This window comes from Eublepharis macularius, chromosome 18, assembly GCF_028583425.1.
Source record: "Eublepharis macularius isolate TG4126 chromosome 18, MPM_Emac_v1.0, whole genome shotgun sequence".
Classification (NCBI taxonomy): Eukaryota; Metazoa; Chordata; class Lepidosauria; order Squamata; family Eublepharidae; genus Eublepharis; species Eublepharis macularius.
The window spans coordinates 21,813,394-21,837,491 of NC_072807.1; the positions used below are offsets into that span (position 1 = coordinate 21,813,394).

A 24,098-nucleotide genomic window follows, 5' to 3' on the forward strand; every position below is an offset into this window, starting at 1 on the left:
CAAATCAGCATTTTGCTGGTTCGAATCCCACCGTTCCCGTGTACTCAGCAGGTGGCCTTGGGTAAAGACCCTCTTCTCAGCCCGGCTGTATTGTGGGGGTAATGACAACAGCGCTCTAAGTGGGGCACTAATCTGTCTAGGAAAGCTGTACATAAGTACAGTTGTTGTTGTTGTTATAATAAATCCTCACAACAGCCTTGCAAAGTAGACTATAACAAGAGAGAAAAAGATTGGCTGCTGATCTTACATGAGGCCTGGACCGGGATCCAGGTTCATGTCAGAAAACACAAACAAGCCTGTTTGCTCTAGAGTAAATCCCTGCTGAGTTCCAGGGAACTGCCAAGCGCTGTGCTTGCCAAGGAACATCCCCGGGGCAGAACTTTTCTGGACGAAGCTTAAAGGCGCAGATCTAGGACTCGCTCGCGCTAAGGGCTGCAGCAGCCCAGATCTCTATCCCACCCGGTTTTGCTGCGGAAGGAAGGCGGGGGGGATCGCTTGCTTCCCCTTCTCAGCGGCTGGTTTCTCCTCCTCCTCCCGGACCGGAAACCAAACCTCTCCTCGCTGCTGCGATTCTCTGGTCTGCTGCGAAGTTGTTTTGGAGCGCGCCGGGGACGCTCCGGCGAAGTTGCAGCCGCCCTTCTGCCCCGGGGGTGGCTCGGCTCGGTTTCCCCGCGCCCGCCGGGGAAAAGTTCTGCCGCTCCCAGCATCTCAGAGCCGGCATGCTGGAGCCTCTGCCCGCTGCCTCCGGGGGACGAGAGGCGGAGAGGAGGCGGCAGCCCGGAGGCTCTTGAAAGGGGGGGAGGAAGGAAGAAGAAGCGATCTCCGAAGGAAGATTTGGGGAGGGGGGAGAGAAAGGCGGCAGGAGGGGCGCGTCGCCCCCCGGCCCCCCTCCCAGCTATGGAAGATGTGAGTATTATTGGGGAGTCTTGGAGGAGAAGCTGGGAAGAGTTTGCAAGGAGGGAGGAGGAAAGGGGGAGATGGAGGGCCCAGAGAGAGAGAAAGACCCCCCCCTTTTTTTCTTGGTGCGTGGAAAACTAAGTTTCCAGTCCTCTGCGTGCAATCCCCTTCTTTGCTTGGTTGCTTTTTAAAAACCCGCTTCTCTTTCTGGCTGTCCGGAACTGCAAACCCCAGTGCAGCGTTGAGTTTCACGGGAAGCAAGTTTTTCATGTTTTTTTTTCTTTTCGAAAGGGATGTGTGGCACTTTGGGAAGTCTCCCACCCACCCCCTTTCCGGCCCAGCTTGCTGCAGGAGTGAAACAGAGCGGCTCTCAGAAGGGCCTGGCTGGGAGAGAAGCCCCCCCCCCCTTTAAAGATTTGCTTTTTTTTTTTGGCAGGGGATGGCATTTAGTCTGGTGGGGGTGGGATAGCCTTGTTTCGCTGATGGAAATTGAGAGTGGCAAATAAGGGGAAGAAAAAGAGCGTTGGCTTCAGAGATCTCTTTGGGAAATGCTTCTTTGCTGCGAGCTTATAGTTTTGCCAATTTTTTAAAAAAATCCAGCCCTGTTCTTGTGCCTTTCACAGCAGATATTTTAGCAGGTAAACTTTGTTTCCTGTCATGGAGATTAACAGTGCAATCCTATGGAGAGTTACTCCAGTCTAAGCCCATTGAAGTCAATGGGCTTAGACTGGAGTAACTCTCCATAGGATTGCACTGTAAGTGACTAGGGGAAACGGGGAGCGGGGGCGGGGGGGGGAGAAGATCTTAATTTCTGGACTGCTGTTAAAGCAAAGGCACAAACTACCGCTAATGAATGACCTGAAAGGCCGTCCCAATTTAATTGCATACGGTAGGCACAGAGAAGGAATTGGTGCTGGATCACACCTATGCTTTAGGCAGCTTATAGGTTTTATCCTGAGCTTTGCCTCTAGAAAAAAAAAGCACTAATAAGGAAGGATTAGTTCGAAATGCACAAAAATGGGAACCAAAGAAGAGCCGTTGCCAGCTGGAAACATGGCATTGACCCAGAGGAGTTAGCCGTGTTCGTCTGTAGTTGCAAAATAGTAAAGAGTCCAGTAGCACCGCCAAGACGAAACAACTTTATTGTAGCATAAGCTTTCGAGAACCACAGTTCTCTTCATCAGATGCGTGGCATTGAACCAACACTGTATGTCACAGAATGGTGCAAGATCAGCTACCACCGGAGGTCTGCACCTTTTTTGGATCTTGATAACCCGCCCTTAATGCAGGACCTGCTTGGACAGCCCTGTTGAGAAGACTGGTGCTTCTGCCAGGGGCCTTGATTTTTTTTTACCCTCCTCAGAAAACCTGAGTAACTCGACCTTGGAAACAAATTCACAGATCTGACTGTCTTACAATATATTTTTTCCCATGCCTAGCTCAACTACCTAGGTGTGCCTGTTGTTTATCTGTGGGCTAAAACAAAACACCCAACTTTTTAAAAAATTCCCAGCTTGGTCGCCCGGAGGCAACTGTTAACTTGCCAGAGGGGAGCAGGCAAGTGGCTGAATCCCCTCCCCCAACAGAATTAATTCAAAAGGGTCCTGAGAAGCAAATGAAAAAGCCCTGTTGGATCAGGCCAGCTGTCCATCTAGTCCAGCAATCCGTTTCATACGGTGGCGAACCACTGACTCTGGACAGCCAACAACAGGGATTAGAGGCCAAGGCTTTCCCCCAATGTTGCCCCCTACAACTACGGGTCATATCCTCTGAATATGGAGGTTCTCTTTGCTCCCCATGGCTAGGAGTCATTGATGGGCCTATATTTTGTGTGCATGACAGGCTGCTTCTCCTACTTTATAATGCTGATAACTCCAGGGCCTGCTTTTCTAGCCACACCTTCCGCCTGCAAAAGATTTGCAGCGAGCAGCTTTTCTTCCCTACAAGGGTTAAGATACGTTCCTTTGAAACGATGTAGTACATTGTGACTGGACAGCAGCACTGCTGTTTATTCTTTTTAGGAAAAGCATAAAGAGCGTTCACTCTCGAGTGCTTCCGCCCTGCCCATGGATTTTTTTTTAAATGACTCTGTCAAGACTGGTCTGTGACTCCCCCCTTCGCTGTCTGTCTTTTGAAGCTGTTCAGATACGGCCCCTCTTTTGCTCCTGCCCATAAACTGCTTGCACCGATTCTGTCGACTTGCTTTGTCCTGTCACCCGTAGCTGTGTTCTCCTTGTTCTGTTATCGAGGCTTTAAAGTGGATTTCATGGAGTGTTCAGCTATGCAGTCCTCTGGGAGGAACTGAAAAAGTTGTAGGAGATTCACAGCTCCTCTGCCCATATCAAAGCCAGCTTGAAATCTGTTCGGCTGACCTGATTCTTGCGCAGGACAAGATCTATACTAGGAATGAAATGGGTAGAATATACTCAGTTTCTCTCCCCAAGGAACTGTGGGAAAAATAATTTGGGGGGGGGAAAGCCCACTGACTTCAATGGACTTGGAAGAGTGTGTCTCTGGGGTTGCACTGCAAACTATGGTTCCCAGGATACTTTGGAGCAAGCCATGGCAGTTAAACTGGTATTCAGCCAGTATAAGTTTGTAGGGCAGGTATGCCCTTCCGTCGCATAATGCAGGCACTTTTTTTGGTCCATTTGGCCACAGGCTTGGGCACGCAGTAAGGAGTTATTGTTTATGAATGTGCGACAGAAAGGTGCTAATGATACTTGATTAATTAAAACTCTGTACAAATGGGCTGCCACGGCCAAGACTGGTTTGACCTTCTGTCCTTTAGAAAATAGTGGCCAGATGGATTCTCCGGGAAAGCCCTTCAGAAATGCATAAAGGTGGGAAACCTGGCATATTGTTGGTTCATGTCATGTTGTATCCAAAGATATACTACATCTGAACAAGGAGGTTCCATTTATTTATTTAGAAAATGTCTTTGCCCTCTCTCCAGAGTTCCCGTTCAAAGTGGCATACAAAATAAATATAATAAAAACCAGGGCTTTTTTTCTGGGAAAAGAGGTGGTGGAACTCAGTAGGTTGCCAGCACACCTCCTGGCGGGAGGTGGTGCCCCTGGTACCACATGCGCACATGCAAAGTGCGTGCACACTTCTGGGACTGCTGGGTCAGCTGGAACAAGGGGAGGAATTTTTTAGAGTTTAAATCGCCCTCAGCGAAAATGGTCACATGAGTGGTGGCCCCGCCCCCTGATCTCCAGACAGAGGGGAGTTTAGATTGCCCTCCGTGTGGAGGGCAATCTAAACTCCCCTCTGCCTGGAGATCAGGGGGCGGGGCAACCAGCCATGTGACCATTTTCAAGAGCTGCCAGAACCCCATTCCACCACGTTCCAGCTGAAAAAAAGCCCTGATAAAAACACAGCACGATAAAAGTGAACAATTAAAACCCAGCCAGGGTGCAAAAGCAACAAGCTGTTTAAGAAGAGTCTCAGGACAGCTCTTAGCAAAAGCAAAGTGTAAAAGAGGATGCTAAAAGATCAACCCTTAATTAAAAATCTTGGGTAAAAAGAAGTGTTTTGGTCTGGTATCTAAAAGGGAGCAAGGCAGGCCCCAGCCATGCCTCGTGGGAGCGGGAGGGCATTCCAAAGAACGAGCACCATCTCTGGTCACTACTTGACTCACCTCTTCAAGATGGGATGCACAGAACAGGACTTGCAAAGAAAGCCTTCGTTGGTGGGCTGGTCAGTTGGGTGGAGGCTACTACTAGTACGTATGCATGTGCTGTCAAGTTGCAACTGGCTTATGGCAAATCCGGCAAGGGGCTTTCAAGGCAAGTGAGAAGCAGAGGTGGTTTGCCATTGCCTTCCTCTGTAGAGTCTCCCCTGGTGGTCACCCATCAATGTACCAACCCTGCTTAGTTCTGAGATTTGACAAGATCGGGCTATATGCTGCCAGCTTCCCTCCCCTATTATTAGTAACTAATCATTGATAAATCTACCTTCCTTAGGGGCTCAACTGTATGCTATGGTTTTGTCTGTGTTTATTTTAGACATTTTCCCCCCAAATACAGACTCTATGGGGTTTGTTTTATCAAGGAGGAGAATGACATGGAGGGAAAGTGACTCTTTTCTTTCCCAGCCTTTTTCTAGCTGGAAGAAAGCACCTCCTAAACAGATTTTACTTTCGTTGGGAGGAAAGTTAGAGGTATTTTTGGGGCTTGCAACTTAGAAGTTTTTTCCCAGTGGGGCAGAAAGGGTTAATGCTTCCTTCTGTCCTTGATAAAGCAATCCTGACAGCTGCCTTTGCAAAAGAGAAAAAGATCATTAGGAAATCCTAACTGTGGTTGCTCTCTCAGCAAACAGGCCCGTCACTACTTTTTCTTATTTCCCCTTTTCTCTCTCTCATCCCTCTTCCTTCTCTGCTTCCTCAGCTCTGATTATGAGGTATCTTGCTAAATTTTGTTGAATATATACTATGCAAATTCACCAGTCTAAGGTTTCTGGCATGGAAAAAATAGAAAGTGCCAAAGATGCTCATTTTCTAAAAAGCTGATGGGATTTTGCTACACATCAGAAATATAGCTCTTGCAAGCAATCTTTTCTTTTTTTAAAAAAAAAAGAGCTTGAGAGCAAAACATACGAAAGTATAAATGCAAGCTGTACGTATTTTCCCCATTGTCCCCGAGATGGGTCAGTCACATAGCTGGACAAAGTAGTTGAGTTTTGAGGTGGGGTAATGGACTAACAGCCCAGTCGTAAGAAGAGTTACTCCAGTCTAAGCCCATTGATTTAAATGGGCTTAAAATGGAGTAACTTTGCCTAGGATTGCACTGTAAATATACTACACACCTTTTTTAAAGTTCTCCTTTACATGAACAAATTCTCTGAAAGGAGGAAAAATAAGATACAAGGGAGTAAACTGGGTGCAAGTTTTTTTTTCCTGGGAGTTCTTGAGCAGCCAAAATCGGTATTCTGTATTTGAATTCTGTAATGTTTTGGCTACCACATATTCTGCTACATGTACAGGCCAGGTCTCAGGGCTATTCTATGGTTGCATCCACACCTCAAGGATTCTCTGTTCTTCTTGTCATCACCACAGTGAAGGCAGAAGCATTTGCACAGGCAACAGAGAATCCACACAAATTTTATGTGCACTTTCCTCTGTCAGCCACCCTGTTCCGTTTGCCACCATTGTCCCTGCATGTACACCCTCCATACCACTAAAACATGAAATCCTGCCCTCGAGTCATGGTTGACTTATGGCGACCCCTGGTGGGGTTTTCATGGAAAGAGACTAACAGAGGTGGTTTGCCCTTGCCATACCACTAGAAGGCTTTTAAAAATCGGTACTAGATATTGTGCTATTGCTGGGAATTCAGAAGAGCTAGTAGATTGTGGCAAGAGAGCATTATGATATTATAGCAAAGTTGTCATTTTTTCAAAAGCTATTAGAAAAAAGCCTTCAGTGATGCAGAGGGGGAAATGGCAGCCACAAGACAGTCATGAAATGATACTAATCTGGACGAGACCTTTGAAAATGCACACCTTCCCATCCAGGCAGTTTGTGAATGTGCTTTGCCTGCGCTCTTTCTAGAAAGATCATACTAAACCAGGTTTGAGAGAAAATGTTCCAGGGGATATTATCTGGATTTAGGTGGTAAACATTTGAACAGTGCACTAGAAGTTGTGGAATGTGTGCCTTTAATTTTTTTCCTCCTCCATGCAGTAAAGCTCCTTTCAGGTAATAATCTAGCTTAACCAGGAGAAAGATTGAGTGTAGCTTTCTTTCCGATGTGCTTGCTTGACCCCATTCAGGGAGTTTTTTAAACCTCTGGGAAAGGATCCAGAAATACAACTCTCCCCCATGTAAACCAAAGTAGAACTCTCCAGAATTTTATCGTCTCATCCTGTGTGATGTGCAGCTTGAGTCAGACCGCTGTGAATAAGCTGTTTGGCTGGAGGAGTGCCTTGCTTAACACAAATGGGCTGTAGCCATTGTGGTGATGAAAGGAACTGAGTTTATTTCCCGTGTAGACCTATGTGGGAGGGGCCGTGGTTCAGTGGCAGAGCCTCTGCTTTGCATGCAAAAGGCCCCAGATTCAATCCCTGGAATCTCCGGTTAAAAGGGCCAAGCCATAAGTGATGTGAAAGACCTCTGCCTGAGATTCTGGAGAGCAGCTGCCAGTCAGAGTAGACAATACTGACCTCGAGAGATGGATGGTCTGATTCATTATAAGGCAGCTTCATGTGTTAAGGTGATATGAAAGACCTCTGCTTGAGACCCTGGAGAGCAGCTGCCAGTCAGAGTAGACAATACTGATGCAGATGGACAGATGGTCCGATTCAGTATATAAGGCAGCTTCATGTGTGTCATCGCTTTCTCCAACACCCCTCAAACCATGGTGGACCACGGCAAATAGAGGATCTGGTGCAAACAGAGATGGCTGATTTCAGCAACTAGAAGTGCTTGAATTTGAAAGGTTGTGCTGGCTACTGTATATAGCCACTCAGAAACGGGTTGCATCATTGGAGAAGAAAATGCAGCCGAAGGCAAAGCTATTCTTTTCAGAACTCTTACTGATCGAAGGTCATCTTAGATGGCACACTTGGGGTTCCCAGGCATTTTTGCTTTGTAACTGTGTGTGAGGACCCATTCAGATTTAAACTGGGGAAGGGGGAGGGAAGTGGTTTAACTCCTTTCCCCCTGGCATGTTTCTGATCTCTAACAGCGCTCACAGAACTGGGCTTGCAAAGATGCAAGCAGCCTTCAGAAAACCCAGGGGTCATGGCATTTGATCCTCGTGCAAAAGAAGTCATGGACAGATTCAAATGTGTTTCTGAAAGATACAACAAAGGAGCCTTCATCTGACTTGTCTATATTTGTTCAAAAGCTGAAATCTACAGGAAGCGTCAAATTTAGCAAGACTCCACTTCCTGGTATCTTCAGAAGACTACTTTAGATTTTATTTTTAAGCTGATGAAGAACTCCTCATGTCGTTCCCAGAAATGCTTTGAATTGAAGGAAGTCTAAATCCAGTGAGATGCGGTTAAAGTCAGGAGGGATCACCTCTTGAGGCTCTCGTAAAGAAGAGATTTGGAATTCTGTGTTAGCGTATTATTAGAATGTTTCCTTGCTGTTTTTATTGAGCTTTCCAGAGTTTAAAGAACTCCTTAGACATTAGCTCAGGGCTTTTTTTCTGGGAAAAGAGGTGGTGGAACTCAGTGGGTTGCCAGCACAGGGGGCAACTCTTGGCAGGATGTGGTGCCCCTGGTACCACATACGCATGCGCAAAGTGCACGCATGCTTCCAGGACTGCACAATGACGTCACTTTGGATCAGCTGGAACAAGGGGGGAGTTTTTTAAAGTTTAAATTGTCCTCAGCAAAAATGTTCACATGGCCGGTGTCCCCGCCCCCTGATCTCCAGACAGAGGGGAGTTTAGATTGCCCTCCGCGCCGCCAGTGGCATGGAGGGCAATCTAAACTCTCCTCTGTCTGGAGATCAGGGGGCGGGGCCACCAGCCATGTGACCATTTTCAACAGGTGCCAGAACTCCGTTCCTCCATGTTCCAGCTGAAAAAAAGCCCTGCATTAGCTCAATAATCTTTGCAACTGCCCTGTAAGGTATGTCAGTTCTGAGTGTATGCTCTTCATTGCTAAGTATATTGCACACAATTGGATGAAATGGCCTATCAAATTAAAGAATCTAACTTTTAGTTTTCTGAAAAATTGGAATTGCATCTTTGAATGCAAGGGAAAATGCTTTGAAGAAGCAAGGAGGTTCCTGCACCTTTGCACAGAAACCTTCAGATCCTCTCCCCTCTCAGATCAGTGCTGTCGACACAATTCCTTTGACTCTCCGTGCATCCAGTACATGGGACTGCGGTCACGATTTCTGCTTATAGCTATTGCTGCAGGAGGGTTGGTATTGTCTCCTCTTTGACAATACAAGTCACCTGCCTGACTCAAAGCTAAATGGAGGATATTTCCTCCAACAGTTGGCTGCTTCCATCCAAACTGGCAAGGGTACCTCTTTGATTGTTGCACTGGGAATCCAGCTTGGGAACTGGCTGGGACAGGTTGGGATGGGGAAAGGGCTGTGGAATGGGACCTTGCCTCCAGCCTTAGTTCACAAAGGAGAAAGCAATAGTGAGACAGAGCCAGGCAGCCACATGTGGTTTGGGCAAGCTGGGCACCTTCTTCCCTGCCACAGGGGTTGGCTGGGCAGGGCACTTCCTTCCACGTGCAGCCGACTCGCAGCAGCACTTTACAAGCGTCGAGGGCTGCCTGATGGAGGTAGTGGTGGCTTCCGTGTGCCTGATATGATGAAGGGCTGTGGCCATCCTTTGCTTGGGTATCAGGGGGGAGGTGTGGGCTTGTTTTTCCTAGCCTCTGGCCCACTGGAACGTTTCCCAGTGGCCTTAATGGCCAATCCGTTCCAGGAAGCTGAAACTGAACTGAGCATTCAAAGCCTCCCCAGATCCTCCTATGGTTTACACATAACCATCGCTCCACCAGTCTGTTGGTCTGTTTAATCTCTTTTAAAGGCATCTTCAGCTAATGCCTGAGACTATATCTTGTGGCATTCAGTTACATTTAGGGTTGTCAACCTCCAGGTGGTGGCTGATCTCCTGGAATGACAATTCCTCTCCAGAGGACAGAGATCAGTTCCCCTGGAGAAAATGGCTGCTTTGGAGGGTGGACGCTATGGCGTTATACCCCACTGAGGTCCCTCCCCTCTCTAGACTCCACCCTCCCCAGGCTCCACCCCCAAATCTCCAGGTATTTCCCAAGCACAAGTTGGCAACTCTAGAGTTTCTATAAGTTAGTTATGGAGTCATGTGCAATGTTTGGAACAAGTACTTTTGAAAACGACTGCCTCCTTTGTTGGAGGATACCTGCTTGATTGTCTTTGAACTATGTCTCCTGGACATTCCCATGCACTTGGTGTGCTCGTCAGATAACTTCCTCCTTGTGGTGCCCTCTGTCAGAATTAGGCACCTGGCACCAGTTCCTTCACAAGCATTTTCTGTGGTAGGTCCACTCCTTTGGAATGGCTTCCGAAGGACACCTCTATCTTCTGTATTCAGGAAGGTATGATGGTGGGACCACTCTTATTCCAAAGGGCGTTTGGTGGACGGTAAAGTGTTCTTACAAATCTGGCTGCATTTTTATCTTGTGTGTTGATGGTGTTTTTATCTGACGAAGTGAGCTGTGACTGATGAAAGCTCATACCACAAATGTTGTTAGTCTGATAGGTGCTACTGGACTTTTGCTCTCTATCTTGCCGTTTGTTTTTTTTTATATTTTCGCATTGTGTTGCTTTGTTAGCTGCCTTGAGTCAGAGGAGATGGGGGTGAGTGGGGTATATGTATTTCAAATGAAGAAACAGAACTTTCGAACATTTGACTGCAGTATCTCACAGCAGTCATTTTGTGATTAGCCCCAGTCCCCGCAGTGGCCATTTTGTGGTGGCACCCATTTCCTGCGCTCAAAACTCCAAAAGTGCCCACAGGCTCAATTTGATTGCTGTTGTAGTAAAGATAAAATTGAGAAAGGGGCATATGCTGCTCTGAGATCCTCAAAAGAAGGGAAGGCTAGAAATAGAGCTCTTCAGCATGGGTTGCCAGCCTCCAGGTGGTAGCTGGAGACCTCCTGGAATTACACCTGATCTCCAGGCAACAAAGACTAGTTCCCCTGGAGAAAATGGCTGCTCTGAAGGGTGAACTCTGGAATTATACCTCATGAAGGCCCCAAGAGCCAAAAGAGCCCTGCCCCACCACAAACCCCACCCTCTCCAGGCTCCACCCCCCAAATCTCCAGGAATTTCCCAACGTGGACCTAGCAACTCTGTATCACACAGATGATATATCAAACACCCTATATTCTCCTTGCCCTGTTCACACATTATAGTAAATGAACTCACATCTGTCGGTAAGAGAGAGCCAAGGTGCTTTCACTTTAAAAATTAAACTGAATAAATGTGGGTTAGACATTCATACGCTGAATGTACTGCAAGATTTACTGAATGCATATACACAGAAAAATCAAGTGTACACTCTACAGATTGTACATACATTCACTGAAACTTGCAAACAGGGTTTCTCTGGCTGCAACTTGATACTGATGGGCGAACTGATTTTCAGGGATGATCATCTACTAGTGTGGTGTAATGGTTAGAGTGTTGGGCTAGGATATGGGAGACCCGGGTTTGAATCCCCACTCTGTCCAGCTTGCTGGGTGATCTTAGGCCAGTCACACACTCTCAGGCTAACCTACCTCACAGGGTTGTTGTGAGGATAAACTGGAGAGGAGACAGATGTAAGCCGCTTTGGGTCCCTATTGGGACCCAAATCCAGTGAATAAATAATACATTAGTTATCTTCTCATTGAAGAATGCCCAACCCCTGGGCTCTCTCAAACAAAGTTTGAGAACCTCTGGCTAAGTATCACTGGTGTCTAATAGCAGATATGCTTGGTCCTGGAGCCAAAACGCAAAGCCCGGAGACATGGCTGGTTCATTATTCCACACACCTAAGGGTCATTCCAGTATCTCTTTCTCTTCTTTCTTTCTGTAGTGTGGTCCCTTCTCTGCACTTTTAGTTTAAGCAAACCCGTCTCTGAAATGTTCTCATATGTTCACCTGAACAGAAGAGTTGTAAACAGTCTCATGAGAGCATGTGCTATAAAGTTTATGGGCATTCCACCTTTTGGCACTAACAAGATATTTCAAGAAGTTTAATTTTTAAAGAAGAATGTGAGAGATGCTCTTTGGTTTGGAACATAGAAGCTTCTTTTCTCCAGAAGGCCTGAAGGAAGGAAGCAGTCCCTGTATTTAGGGTGTATTTCTCCAGTCCTAAAGGATACTGGATGCTTGCTGCACTGGTTATGGGCTTTTATAAGAGTTGTTAGGAGCAGACCTGGCTGAGGTGAAAACCTTCTGAAAGCAAGGCTTATTAAAAAGAAAATGAAAAAGTCTGCATGTGACATAGAAGTAAAAAACTGAGGTCAGGAAAGGACGTGTTCCTGTATAACTGTGTTCTCAAATAAGCCCCTGGTTTATTTTATTTATTCATTTATGCCCTGCCTTTCTCCGCAAACTGTCTTAAATCATTTTCCGCTCCTACATGTTGTCCTCACAACAACCCTGCGAGGTAGGTGAGGCTGAGTGCGTGACCAGCCCGAGATGTGTGTGGCACTGAGTTTCTCCAGTCTCCAACGTAGCCAGAGCAGGAGGTATTGTTCTCTTCATCAAGCTAAGGTAGAAGGTCAGGCTTGGAGCATTCATCCCAAATCTGGCCAATCCAGTGTCCTCATGCTGTCTGCCAATCAAAGAATCTGATGTTGCGCACACTTAATGGGTGTGCTTGCTTGATTGGAGTGCCAAGCAGAGGTCATTCTTGAGAAGTGGATGCTAGCCTCGGGGTGCCAGATTTCCTGTTTGTGTGGCTCAGATTCCTGATGCCGCTCTTAATATGGTTCTGTTGTGCCACGCAAAGGAAAATAAGGAAGGTGCTTGCATAATGAACTGCAAGGCTGGGACTTGAATTTCGAATGACCGCCTTCCCTCTTTTTTCCCTCCTAGGGGGTGAAGCAGGAGATTCCCGAAAAACCAAAATGTGCTTCTACTGCCGACAAAGTGGGCTGGGTCAAGAAGAGCAGCGGCGGGATCCTGGGCCTCTGGAAAGAGCGTTACATTCTGCTTTGTAAAACTCAGCTCTTGATGTATGAAGATGAGGTAAGATTTGTTAAAAGCGACTCCTCAAGGAAGAGGGGACAGCTCCTGGGTAGTCCTGGGTGACATTGAGGGCCAAACTACAAGTGACAAATGACACAGGTTGGACGCTTGTCAGCTTCCCTCAAGTTTTGATGGGAAATGTAGGCAGCTTGGCGGAATGTTGGACAAGTGACAGTTGAAAAGTCCATTGGACAGCAGTCAGAGAGCCAAGCTGCAAGACCAGGACGCCTACATTTCCCATCAAAACTTGAGGGAAGCTGACAAGTGTCCAACCTGTGTCATTTGTCACTTGTAGCTTGGCCCTGAGTGAAATGATGTTTCCCCTCGCTTTTCCTTGAAATTACGTGAGGCAATTTTGGTGAGGTAAATCCCAAGGATTTAGACCGTCGAATTCTTATTTTCCTTCAGTACTGTATTTACCTGTAAAGAAGATTGGTTTCTAAAACTTTATTTATACTCTGCTTTTCCCCCAATGGGGACCTGAAGTGGATTATGCTATTCTCATTCCCTTTATATTATTCTCCCAACAACCCTGTAAGGTAGGTTAGGCTGTGACTGTGTCGTAGAGATATCATTTGAATCATATATATACATGAATTTTGGTAAATGTTGTATGACTTAGTTTATTTATTTTATTTATGTCAATTATAGTCCGCCTTTCTCACTGAGACACAAGGCGGATTACACAGTGTGAGATTAGTACAGTCAAGGGCCGATTCCAGACGGCCCTCTGCCTCCCGAAACGTTGCGCGTCGTCGCGCGTCGTCGCGCGTAAAACGCAAAATATCGCGTTTTCTCGCGCGAGTTTTACGCGACCTCGCGCAAAACTCGTGCGAGAAAACGCGATATTTCGCGTTTTCCGCGCGACGACGCGCAACGTTTCGGGAGGCAGAGGGCCGTCTGGAATCGGCCAATATCAAGGATATTTCCATAAACAATACCATAAGGTAAATAGATACAAGTTCACAAAGACGTAGTTTTAGTAGGAATCCAAAACAACATAGTGGTGAAGTCTATGGTCTATGCAGTTTAGCAAGTTGTGGGAAAACTCCTGGGTAGTCCTGGGTGACTGCAATGTCTGCATTGCAAAGGAAGCAGGTATCATGTATCATGTCTTGAAACTCTCCCTTACCCCCGTGCCCTTTCCCTGCAGTCTCGTGCTAAGCACAAGTGCACTTAATTGAACTGCAGATATTGCTTGATGGATTCAAACAGGCCCACCCAAAAATAACTCCGGGTTTGCGTAATCCTTCCATTGTGCTCCATTTTCTGCAAATGGCTTCTTGCAACTACCTGTGTGAGACAGATGTTGCAGGATTGGGAACAAAACGTTTGCCAGAGCCGGCATGTCCACTAGATTGCTTTATGTGTATGCGTGTATGAGCAGGTACCTTTTCGTCCTGAGATCTGTAGTGCACTGTGTGCATTCATAGCTATTTGATTACGTAACAAATAAAAATGGAACTTTGTGATGCTCCAACGATGGAAAGGGGAGTTTGGATCAGTGCAAATTTCGAAAGGCTAGAATGCATAGCTGTGCTAATTTTGTTTGCACCCTGTTTAGCTTTTAGAAGCTTCATGGTACAATCCTAAACAAAGTTATGCCCTTCTAAGTTCGTTGAAATCAGTGGGCTTAGAAGGGTATAATCCTGTTAAGGATCACACTGTGTAACAGTATGGTGCAATTGTATCTTCCCAATATACTGGGATTCCAAGGAGTGTGTACATTTATAGGGTTTGGCACTTTGTGCAGAATTCACGTTCTTGGAACCATAGTGTTCATTTTTAAAAAAGAAAAACACGTCACTAGTCTTTATGGCTGTAGACAATGGTGACATTGTGGAAATTACGGTTTCCAACCTCCAGGTAGTGGCTGGAGCTCTCTCAGGATTATAACTGATCTCCAGGCCACAAAGATCAGTTCCCCTGGAGAAAATGTTTGCTTTAGAGGGAGTACTCTATGGCACTATAGTGGGCTGAGGTCCCTCCCCAACCCTGCCCTTCCCAGGCTCCCCCCTCCCCTCCAAATCTCCAGGAATTTCTCAACCTGGAGCTGGCAACCCTAGAACTGAATAGGTTGTGCAACATTTGGCTGCGGCTTTTGCTGCCCCGCTGTGCTCTGCCCTTCCCACAATGAAGGCCCTTAAACTTTCACCGACATTAACCGTGATGCTATTTCCTATTAGACAATCAGATGTGAGTATTTTTCTCTACTGCTGTAGGATGAACAGAAGTGTGTGGAAACAGTGGAGCTGGAAAACTATGAGAAATGCCAAGAGTTGCGCGCTCTCCTGAACAGGAAACATCGGTTCATTTTAATTCGGTCTCCAGGTTACAAGGTAAGGGGATCGTTCTCTTTGTCCGTACATCTATTTCTTTTTGCCAGGAAGCAGATGGATTTCTTTGCATTGTGTTTCTAGTGGCCCTCTGCGAGGAGGGATTTAGTTCATATTTTGGCAAGCACCCCTTCCAATCTCGAAAGGAGAGCCTTGCTCGGAGTGGTTCACTCACCTCAATTCTTTTGCATCAGGGGTCAGAAGCAAACCTATATTTGACGTCTCATATCAGTGGGTGCGATGGAGTCTAGCAGGTTTCTAGTCCTTATGATGTCAGAGGAAAGAGTTCTGTCACTCAGTTGCTCATTCCTTTGAAAACTTCTTGGAGAACCAAACCAAGGCAAAAAAAAAACAACCTCAGGAAGAAACTTACCAATGCTGGTTAAAATGCTGTTTGGAGAAGATGATGCAATAGAGGAATGGCTTGACAAAGCAATACACTGTGAAACGGGCTGTCTAAATTGCTAGCGCACCCGTTGCCAACAGCCCAGGAGCTTCCTTATCAACCTTCAGGCTCCCGTCAGACCCTCTTCACCCTTCATTGGCAGGTTTGAAGAAGAAACAACCCGTTGGAACTGTACACTTTGAAAGACGAACTTTGTATTTATATGCATATTATTATACATGTGTTGTATGGACAGTATTCCATGCACTGGGGCTACATGCATGCAGATGGATAGTCCCTAGTATTTTTGGAGTATATATATTGGAATACTTATCTTGCACTTTTTGCACTCATTGCATTGGCACTTTCATGAAAATTGCATTATTGTTATCATCTATCAGGATTCTGTAAACCATTTGGTCCTTGTTTGGCAATATTTTGTTTGAAACCTGTCCCTACTTGTTTGTGATAAAAATGTAGAGACGCTTGTGAAGAGCCAGATAATATTTTTTTTCAAGGATGCTAAGTCTAGCTGTGAGGCAAATGCAGCTGGTCCTGATTTAGGCCCAAATTACAGGGGATGGTGTCAGCAGTGGGATTTGAACCCACACCTCTACACAGAAGTAATTTTGGATCTGTCCTGTTTAAAGGTGAAGCAACCAGTGGGGCATGCAGCGGGAAAGTCCAGGGTTGCCGAATGCTTTCCCTTTTGTGAATCATCCTGCGCCTCCCTCGATGCACTTTTTTGGTAATGCTGATGCTGGAAACGGAGTGGGAGGGATGCAGCTTGCTTCTCCATGTGCACTTTTGCTCCTTTACATTCCCTCACACCCTCTGTTTGCCTCGTGAGGGGTGTTTCAGGACACATGCTACCATTGTGTGCAGTTTGGGCTTTGCAGTAGACATGCTAAATGCCCCTCCCCGCCTAAAAACCTCACTGCTGAGTCGACTCCATTTCAGTATTCTGAAACAAATTGTGCATAGTGATGTGTTTTGTGAAAATATTCCAGTTTTGCTCTGCACGCCTCTTGTTTTTGGGCCTTGCACTTTGGGAGCTTTTAAACTTTTTTTTGCAGAAGTCTCTCCACTGTTGCAATTCTTGGTTTCTCTTCCCACCTTGTTAAGGGACAAAAGGAGGGGTGAAAGTGGAAGATGACGAGGTGGGGGGTGGGCAAGAGGGAAGAGATGCCTCGGGGTTGACGTGTACAAATGAAAAGTTTAATGTTCCTGGTCTTCTCCTGTCCCTCTTCTCTGGGAATCTGGTGAGCCTGTGGAAAGGCAGCAGATGTTTACAGATGTTCCAACAGGCATCTATGAGCTGCCCAACATATGCAACTGTGGGCCCTTTTTCGCTATTTGAAAATTGTCTTTGGGGAAGCAATATCATCAGCAAATCATTCCTGGCTTGCAATATTTGCAGCAATTCTTGACTTGCGATATTGACAGCAGCTTCACATACTGCCCCCTTCCCCAGCCACTGGATTCAAGTTGCTTTTTTTCTCCCATTACAATCAATAGGATGAAAAATCATTTTTTTCTAAAGATTTTGTAAGATGATGTGGAGTTTTGTAAGAGGGTGTGGAGAACTTTGTGTGGGAGGTCCAGAATGCATGCCAGATTATTTTTCTGTCTGTTATTTTGTTACTGCTCCTCTGTGGAACTCAGGAACTAAGTGCACTGGGTTCTCCCCTCTCATCGTTTTATTTTCACAACAACCCTGTGAGGCTGGACTGAAACTTTGGTTGGAGGGTGGGAAGGACAGAAGGAAGCAGGAAAAGTCAAGGATATGGGATCTGCTGGGAAGAGGAAAAGATGAAACAGTGTGGGGGGAAATCCAGAGGAGTTAGCCGTGTTAGTCTGTAGTTGCAAAATAGTAAAAAGTTCAGTAGCACCTTTAAGACTAACCAACTTTATAGTAGCATAAGCTTTCAAGAACCACAGCTCTCTTCATCAGATGCATGACAGGCAGATGCATCTGACAAAGAAAGCTGTGGTTCTCGAAAGCTTATGTTGCAAAATAGTAAAGAGTCTAGTAGCACCTTTAAGACTAACCAACTTTATAGTAGCATAAGAACCACAGCTCTCTTCGTCAGATGCATCTGACAAAGAGACCTGTGGTTCTTGAAAGCTTATGCTACTATGAAGTCTTAAAGGTGCTTGTGGGGAAGAGGATCCTGGAGAAATGAACTGCTCCCTGAACAAGTACTGGCTGGATCCCCACCGTTCAACTGGGCTCAGCCAGTAGCCAGCACTATGTAACTGAGCCATAGTTTTCCCTGGTTGAGGCTGCCAGGGTAGGGTTGCCAGCTCCAAGTTGGGAAATTCCTGGAGATCTGGGGGGTGAAACCTGGAGAAAGTGGAGTTTGGGGAGGGAAAAGACCTTGGCATGGCATAATTCCATAGAGTCCCCCCCCCCACCGCCAAAGTAGCCATTTTCTCCAGCTGAACTGATCTCTGTGGCCAGGAGACCAGTTGTAATTCCAGGAGATCTCCAGCCACTACCTGGAGGCTGGCAACCCTATGCCAGGGGGAGGGAAGGAGGAAAAGCTGAATACAAGAGGGTAGGTAAGGGTAGGTTAGCTGGTGGGTAGGAAGGTCAGAAAGAAGCAGGTTAAGAGGAAGAGGCTATGGATGATGCCAGGGAAGGGAAAGAGGAAACAGTGGAGGAGGAGGAAATGAGACGCACACCGCCCAGTCCTCATCATGAGTCCCTCGCTTGCCTCTTTCTATCTCTGGGATTTAATTTCTATAAATTGCCTACAAAAGCCATTTCAGTCAATGCCTCTCTTGTTACAAGCCCTGTCTGAAAATCCCATCTTTCTGAAGCAAGAACCTCACGCAACTGGCAGCTGCAAGCAGGTTAGGAAAATAAGGGGAGCTGAGTTTGTGTAACATATGATTGACACAGGGCCAGTTCCTGTCCTGCTCTTCCCTTGCTGCAGTCACGGCACCCCAGGACGAGGCAGCCCCAGAACAGAAAAAAATATCCATACTCTATTTCTGCTGTTTGTCGGCAGGTTTGGCTCAGTCACCTAGAAACATCTCCCTTCTGATACCACGTCAACTTGCCATTTTACCATGGGTTTTTTTCTGAACAGGCTGGCTGGCATGGAAAGAAGCTGTCCTGAAGGTCAAGGGAAGTTCATTGTAAAAGGCGTTCGATCAGAATTTCTGCATGAGTTGTATTGAGTTTAATGTGCCGTCAAGTCGCCTCCGACCTATGGCGACCCCATGAATGAAAGACCTCCAAAACGTCCTATCGTTAACAGACTTGCTCAGATCCTGCAAACTGGACGACGTGGCTTCTTTTATTGAGTTACGCCATCTTGTTTCAGGGATTCCTCTTTTCCTACTGCCCTCCACTCTTCCTAGCATTATTGACTTTTCCAGAGAATCTTGTCTTCTCATGATGTGACCAAATTATGATTGCATCAGTTTAGTCATTTTAGCTTCTAGGGAGAATTCTTTTATTTTTTTATTTATTTTCAATTTTTATTCCGCCCTCCCCACATTTCCAGCAGGCTCAGGGCAGATTACAAGATACATAAAGGTTAAAATATATAAAACAATTGTTATAATTAACGATTCTAAAAACATCCTATTTACACAATTAAAATACAATTATAAATTATAAATATCAGCATAGTGGCACAGAATTCAACTGATCAAAAATTTAAAACAACTTCAGAGCACCTCTGCATTAAAAAGTTTTTTTTTTTTAAAATGGGGGGTATTGGTGGTGGGGGAGGGCCTCGTCAACCGGCCAGGGGGGCTCCGCCTAGCACTGCCCATATGCCTGGCGGAACAGCTCCGTCTTGCAGGCCTGGCGAAAGGATAACAAATCTTGCCGGGCCTTAGTCTCTTCAGACAGAGCGTTCCACCAGGCTGGGGCCAGGATCGAAAAGGCCCTGGCCCTGGTTGATGCCAGGCAAGCCTCCCTGGGGCCAGGGACCTTTAACAGATGTTTCTCATTGGAACGGAGAGTCCTCTGGGGTTCATATGGGGAGAGGCAGTCCCGCAGATACACCGGTCCCAGTCTGCATAGGGCTTTATAGGTTAATACTAAAACCTTGAACTCCCTGCATGAGTTACTATTAGTTTTATACATAGCCTTGCTCCCTGACATTTTTGGTGGCAGCCTCTTGTGGCAGCCATTCTGTAGTTGCTCCCACTACCCCATGCCAGAATTCCAAAGGTGCCCATAGGCTCAAAAAGGTTGGGGGCCCCTGGTTTAGGGCCTCCAATTTAGAGCGGCATCAAAAATACAGAAAAATAACTAAATTATCTTTGGGGAGGGTAAAACTATGGGGCCTGTTGAATTTGGCATAGCATGGGGCGGACTGGGAGGCCAAAACACACCTGGAAAAGGGACCGTCCTGATGAAGACAGAAGGGAAGGAGAAACCGCAGACTCCATGAGGCTCCCACCTGCCTTTTGTGAACTACTGGATCACGGTGGCTCACGTTCACCTTTGCTAGTCCAGTCCTCCCAGGGCATCAGCCCACCAAGACTTTCCCATTAGCCAATTTGCCCCTGGATTAGGGTCTCAGCCTGTCTTGCTTTTGCTTTGCCCCCTGGGAGGAAGGGTGTGTTAAAAATGTACATGACAGACGCAGGAGTCTCAGTGCCATGGAACGACAGTCTTATTTTGTCATCCGAGGTGCTCTGCTATTCATTCTCTTGGCTGCGGTGGACAGCAGCAGTCGGGGTCGTGCCCTGGATTGTGTAACCGCATTTGTTCCAAGCAGCCGAGAGCAAATAATCTAATCGTGGACTCCAACAATCGAATGAATCGATGACATAACCCTTCTGGGTCGCTGGCGAGGACACACGGGGGGAGGGATAGGCATTGGGTGGTTAGGTCACGTTGCTTCTTGGCTAGAGACGGAGGAAGCTGGTGTGATTTCATGGAAAAATCCTGTCAGCTTGGGAAGGCCCGGAGAACTGCCTCGCCTCTTCGTCCAAAATGAACTGCGGGTGATTCATTCCCCTCCCCCTTTTCTTCAGGCTGTGATTTTTAGGGAATCGCTTAGGATCTGGGGGTCTCAACATAGAATTAAAACTACAATAAGCTTCACGCATCGCTCAGCTAGCTGTTGTGCCATGTTTTGCCAGAATGACTTTTTCCTGGAGCTCCCAGGACTTGGTTTATAAGGGTGACTCAGTCTCAGCTGGCCCAGCTGTTGGGAGGAGCACCGGTGTCTCTTCTCTGCCGAAAGTTCTTGCCTTGCAGCGGAGAAGGGATTCAGGTTACAACGGGTTTGCTCTGTTGCCTCATCCTGTCCCGGCGCTGTCGTTTAAAATGTAGAAGAGAGGCAGGTGGGGTAGGCCGTATGGTGCCGTTGTCAAGACTGGAATAGGAAAGGATTCAAAAAACTACTTCAGACAGAAGTAAACTTTGCAAAAGGTGCTGGGCTGCTGCTGAAACCAGCATCCCCATGTTTAGATCTCCCTCTATAAACAAGCCCTGCCTGGATAGCCTAGGAGAGTCTGATCTGGTCAGATCTCAGAAGCTAAGCAGGGCTGGCCTTGGTTAACTATTGGATGGGAGACCTCCAACGAAGATGAAGGTTGCAGAGTCAGGCAATGGCAAACCACCTCTGTTAGTCTCTTGCCATGAAAACCCTCCAGGGGTTGCCATAAGTCAGCTATGACTTGTGGGCACCCTTCACTACCATCACTACTGTAAAATAGGCTTAATATTTGTATGCCGCTGGTGGGGAAAACCCAGATGGTGCTCCCATTGCTACTGGGACGGGGGGCGGGGGGAGAGGAGAATGGCGGGGAAAATCTCTTGCATTGGGTGCTGCATTTCGTTTTCTTCTTTTCCCTGACAATGTTTAATCAAAGTCATCACATGATGCAATATCAGCAGTGTCCACATCGTTTCCATTAGGGACTCTGGTCATTCCTGAAGATTTGGGGGGTAGAATCTGGTGATGGTGGGGTTTGGGGAGGGTGCTCACCAGGGTATAATGCCATAGAGTTCATTCTCTACAGCAGACATTTTCTCCAAGGGAAATTGGAGAACTGATCTCTAGAGTCTGGAGATCAGTTGTAATTCTGGGAGATCTTCGGGCCTCACCTGGAGACTGGCAACCCTAGATCTGTGGAGCTTACCTTAATAACATGCTGTGATGTCAATTCTGGTTATGTCGGGCAGAAGGAGAAAACAAAATGAGAGCTTGCTGTTTTCATCTGCAGTCCTGTGTCTGTTATAATACTAGTTCCACACTTGGCCAAGCCAAGTGTTACAATGACTGCTTGTTACAATGACTGCTTGTTACAACTACTGAGCTTAGCCTGCTCTGCAAGATTGTTGTGAGGTTTAAGGAGTGAAAACTTGCCCCATGTATGCTGCTTTGAGCTCCATGGATCCAACTTGCAGGTGTCGAAGATCCTGCACAGTTTCCATTGACAGGTGGAGTAAGGTGGGGAGGAAGCAAGTTCCTAGCTCATATGATCAGCTGCAGATATGGTTGCCAACCTCCAAGGTAAAGGTGCAAGCACCGAGTCATTACTGACCCATGAGGGGACGTTACATCACGACGTTTTCTTGGCAGACTTTTTGTTACGGGATGGTTTGCCATTGCCTTCCCCAGTCATCTACACTTTACCCCCAGGAAACTGGGAACTCATTTTACTGACCTTGGAAGGTCAGTAAGTCAACCTTGAGCCAGTGATGAGAACCTGGCTTCCGCCAGGATTGAACTCAGGTGGTAATCAGAACCTCCAAGTGGGCCTGGAAATCTCCTGGAATTGCAACTGATCTCCAGACAACAGATATCAGTTCCCCTGGAGAAAATGACTGCCTTGGAAGGTGGATTGTATGGAATTATAGCCCTCTGAAATCCTTTCCCTGCCCTTCTAGGCTCCACTCTGAAATCTCCAGGAATTTTCCAACCTGGAGTTGGCAATACTAGCTGCAGAAGAGCCTCTATGTTGTTTTAGGCTAAGCAAAATGGTGATTGCTGAGCAGAAAAAAGGATTTCTGGTTCAAAACGCAGAACAGCATGGGGGAAATAAAAGAGAAAATAAGCTAATTGTGTGAGGCCAAATAGTACTCTTTGAGATAAAAAGCTTACTTCTCTCCTCCCTGCTCCCGTTCTTTTCTTTCCCCTCCCAGGTGCATGATATCAAATTTCAGGCATGTCATAAAGAAGAAAAGGAGTCCTGGATGAAAGCCCTCAATGAAGGCATCAGCCGAGGCAAAAACCGAATCTTCGATGAGGTAAAGTGTGGAGTCGGGGAGCTCCGTGGATTGGTTTAGGGTTTCCACTTCTTTCGCTGTGAGAAAGTTGACACAGGAGTCTCCTCAGACAGAAGCAGAAGCAATTCCATGGCGGAGGACCTTCTAGAGAATTCTGAGATACCTTAGAGCAGAACCACAAGTGACAAAAGGCACAGATTGGACACTTGTCAGCTTCCCTCAAGTTTTTAAGGGAAATGTAGGCATCCTGGTCTTGCAGCTTGGCTCTCCGACTGCTGTCCAATGGACTTTTCAACTGTCACTTGTCCAACATTCCGCCAAGCTGCCTACATTTCCCATCAAAACTTGAGGGAAGCTGGCAAGTGTCCAATCTGTGCCTTTTGTCACTTGTGGTTCTGCTCTCACTAAAGTAGGGATATAGCTAAGAGTACGGAAAGGACTTTGGGCCCCAGCGATCCTGGCGCTTCCCGTAGACATTCTGTGGACGAAAAAACCTGCAACAGTCCTGGGTTCTGCAGAGCTGTTGAATTCTTTACAGACTGTGCAAAACAGGTTTCTACTATTCACTTTATTTACTAGCTCTGCCTTCTCCCTGGAAATCAGTGGTCCTCCATTGCTTGGTCCAATGAATTTCAAATCTGTTCATTTATTTAGCATTTATTTATGCTGCCTCTTCAGACTTCTGCTTGAGGTGGAAATAGTGGAGTTGAGGGAAATGCATAGTTGTAGGTAGGCTTGCCACCCTCCAGGTGGGGCCTGGAGTTCTCCTGGATTTACAGCTGATTTCCAGACTAAAGAGATCAGTGCTGCTGGAGGCGATGGCAGTTTAGGAGGGGGGACTCTGCATCATGGCTCTGCTGAGCTCCATCCCCAAACTCCATTCTCCCCAGGTACTGCCCCCAAATCTCTCCATGGATTTCCCAAGTTGTGGTTGGCATCCCTAGTTTTAGGTTTGGGCAGGGCTTTTGGGGCGGGGGGTGAAGAGGTGGTGGAACTCAGGGGGTTGCCCTCGGAGAAAATGGTCACATGGCTGGCGGCCCCGCCCCCTGATCTCCAGACAGAGGGGAGTTTAGATTATCCTCCGTGCAGCTCGGCAGTGCAGAGGTCAATCTAAACTCCCCTCTGTCTGGAGATCAGGGGGCGGGGCCACCAGCCATGTGACCATTTTCAAGTGGTTCCAGAACTCCGTTCCACCGCGTTCCCGCTGGAAAAAAGCCCTGGGTTTGGAGTGTCAAGAGGAAAGAACGTATTTTGGCAGGTTCCAGGAGTGGAAAAATTGGTCTGCTGGCTCTCGGTGTAGGGCCGGCATCCACAATAGTTTTGGCAGTGGAATGTAAACTCTGAATGAACTTGAGTCTCTCTCTCTCTCTCTCTCTCTCTCTCTCTCTCTCTCTCTCTCTCTCTCTCTCTCTCTGAAGCCAAAAAGAAATTTGGGCTCTGTTCAGTGAGAAACAGTTTCATAAGTGCAACCCAAGTGGGTGGTTGTCTTTCTCAACAGCAGATTCAGGAAGAGGTGTGGTTTCTCACTCCTTCCCCAGCAAAATCAAATTGTTTCTGAGTCTCAGATTATTT

At 46.7% G+C, this 24,098-nt stretch overlaps 1 protein-coding gene across 1 annotated transcript in view; it reads left to right on the forward strand.

Annotated features, from left to right (window-relative positions):
* The first annotated feature begins 547 nt into the window (after positions 1-547).
* PLEKHO2 (pleckstrin homology domain containing O2) overlaps positions 548-24,098 on the forward strand; it is a 29,106-nt gene continuing 5,555 nt past the window's right edge. The window contains exons 1-4 of the mRNA XM_055002766.1: positions 548-906; positions 12,443-12,595; positions 14,818-14,934; positions 22,443-22,547. Coding sequence (XP_054858741.1) covers positions 898-906; positions 12,443-12,595; positions 14,818-14,934; positions 22,443-22,547 — 384 coding nt within the window. The 5' untranslated portion in view covers positions 548-897. The remainder of the gene's footprint in view (positions 907-12,442; positions 12,596-14,817; positions 14,935-22,442; positions 22,548-24,098) is intronic.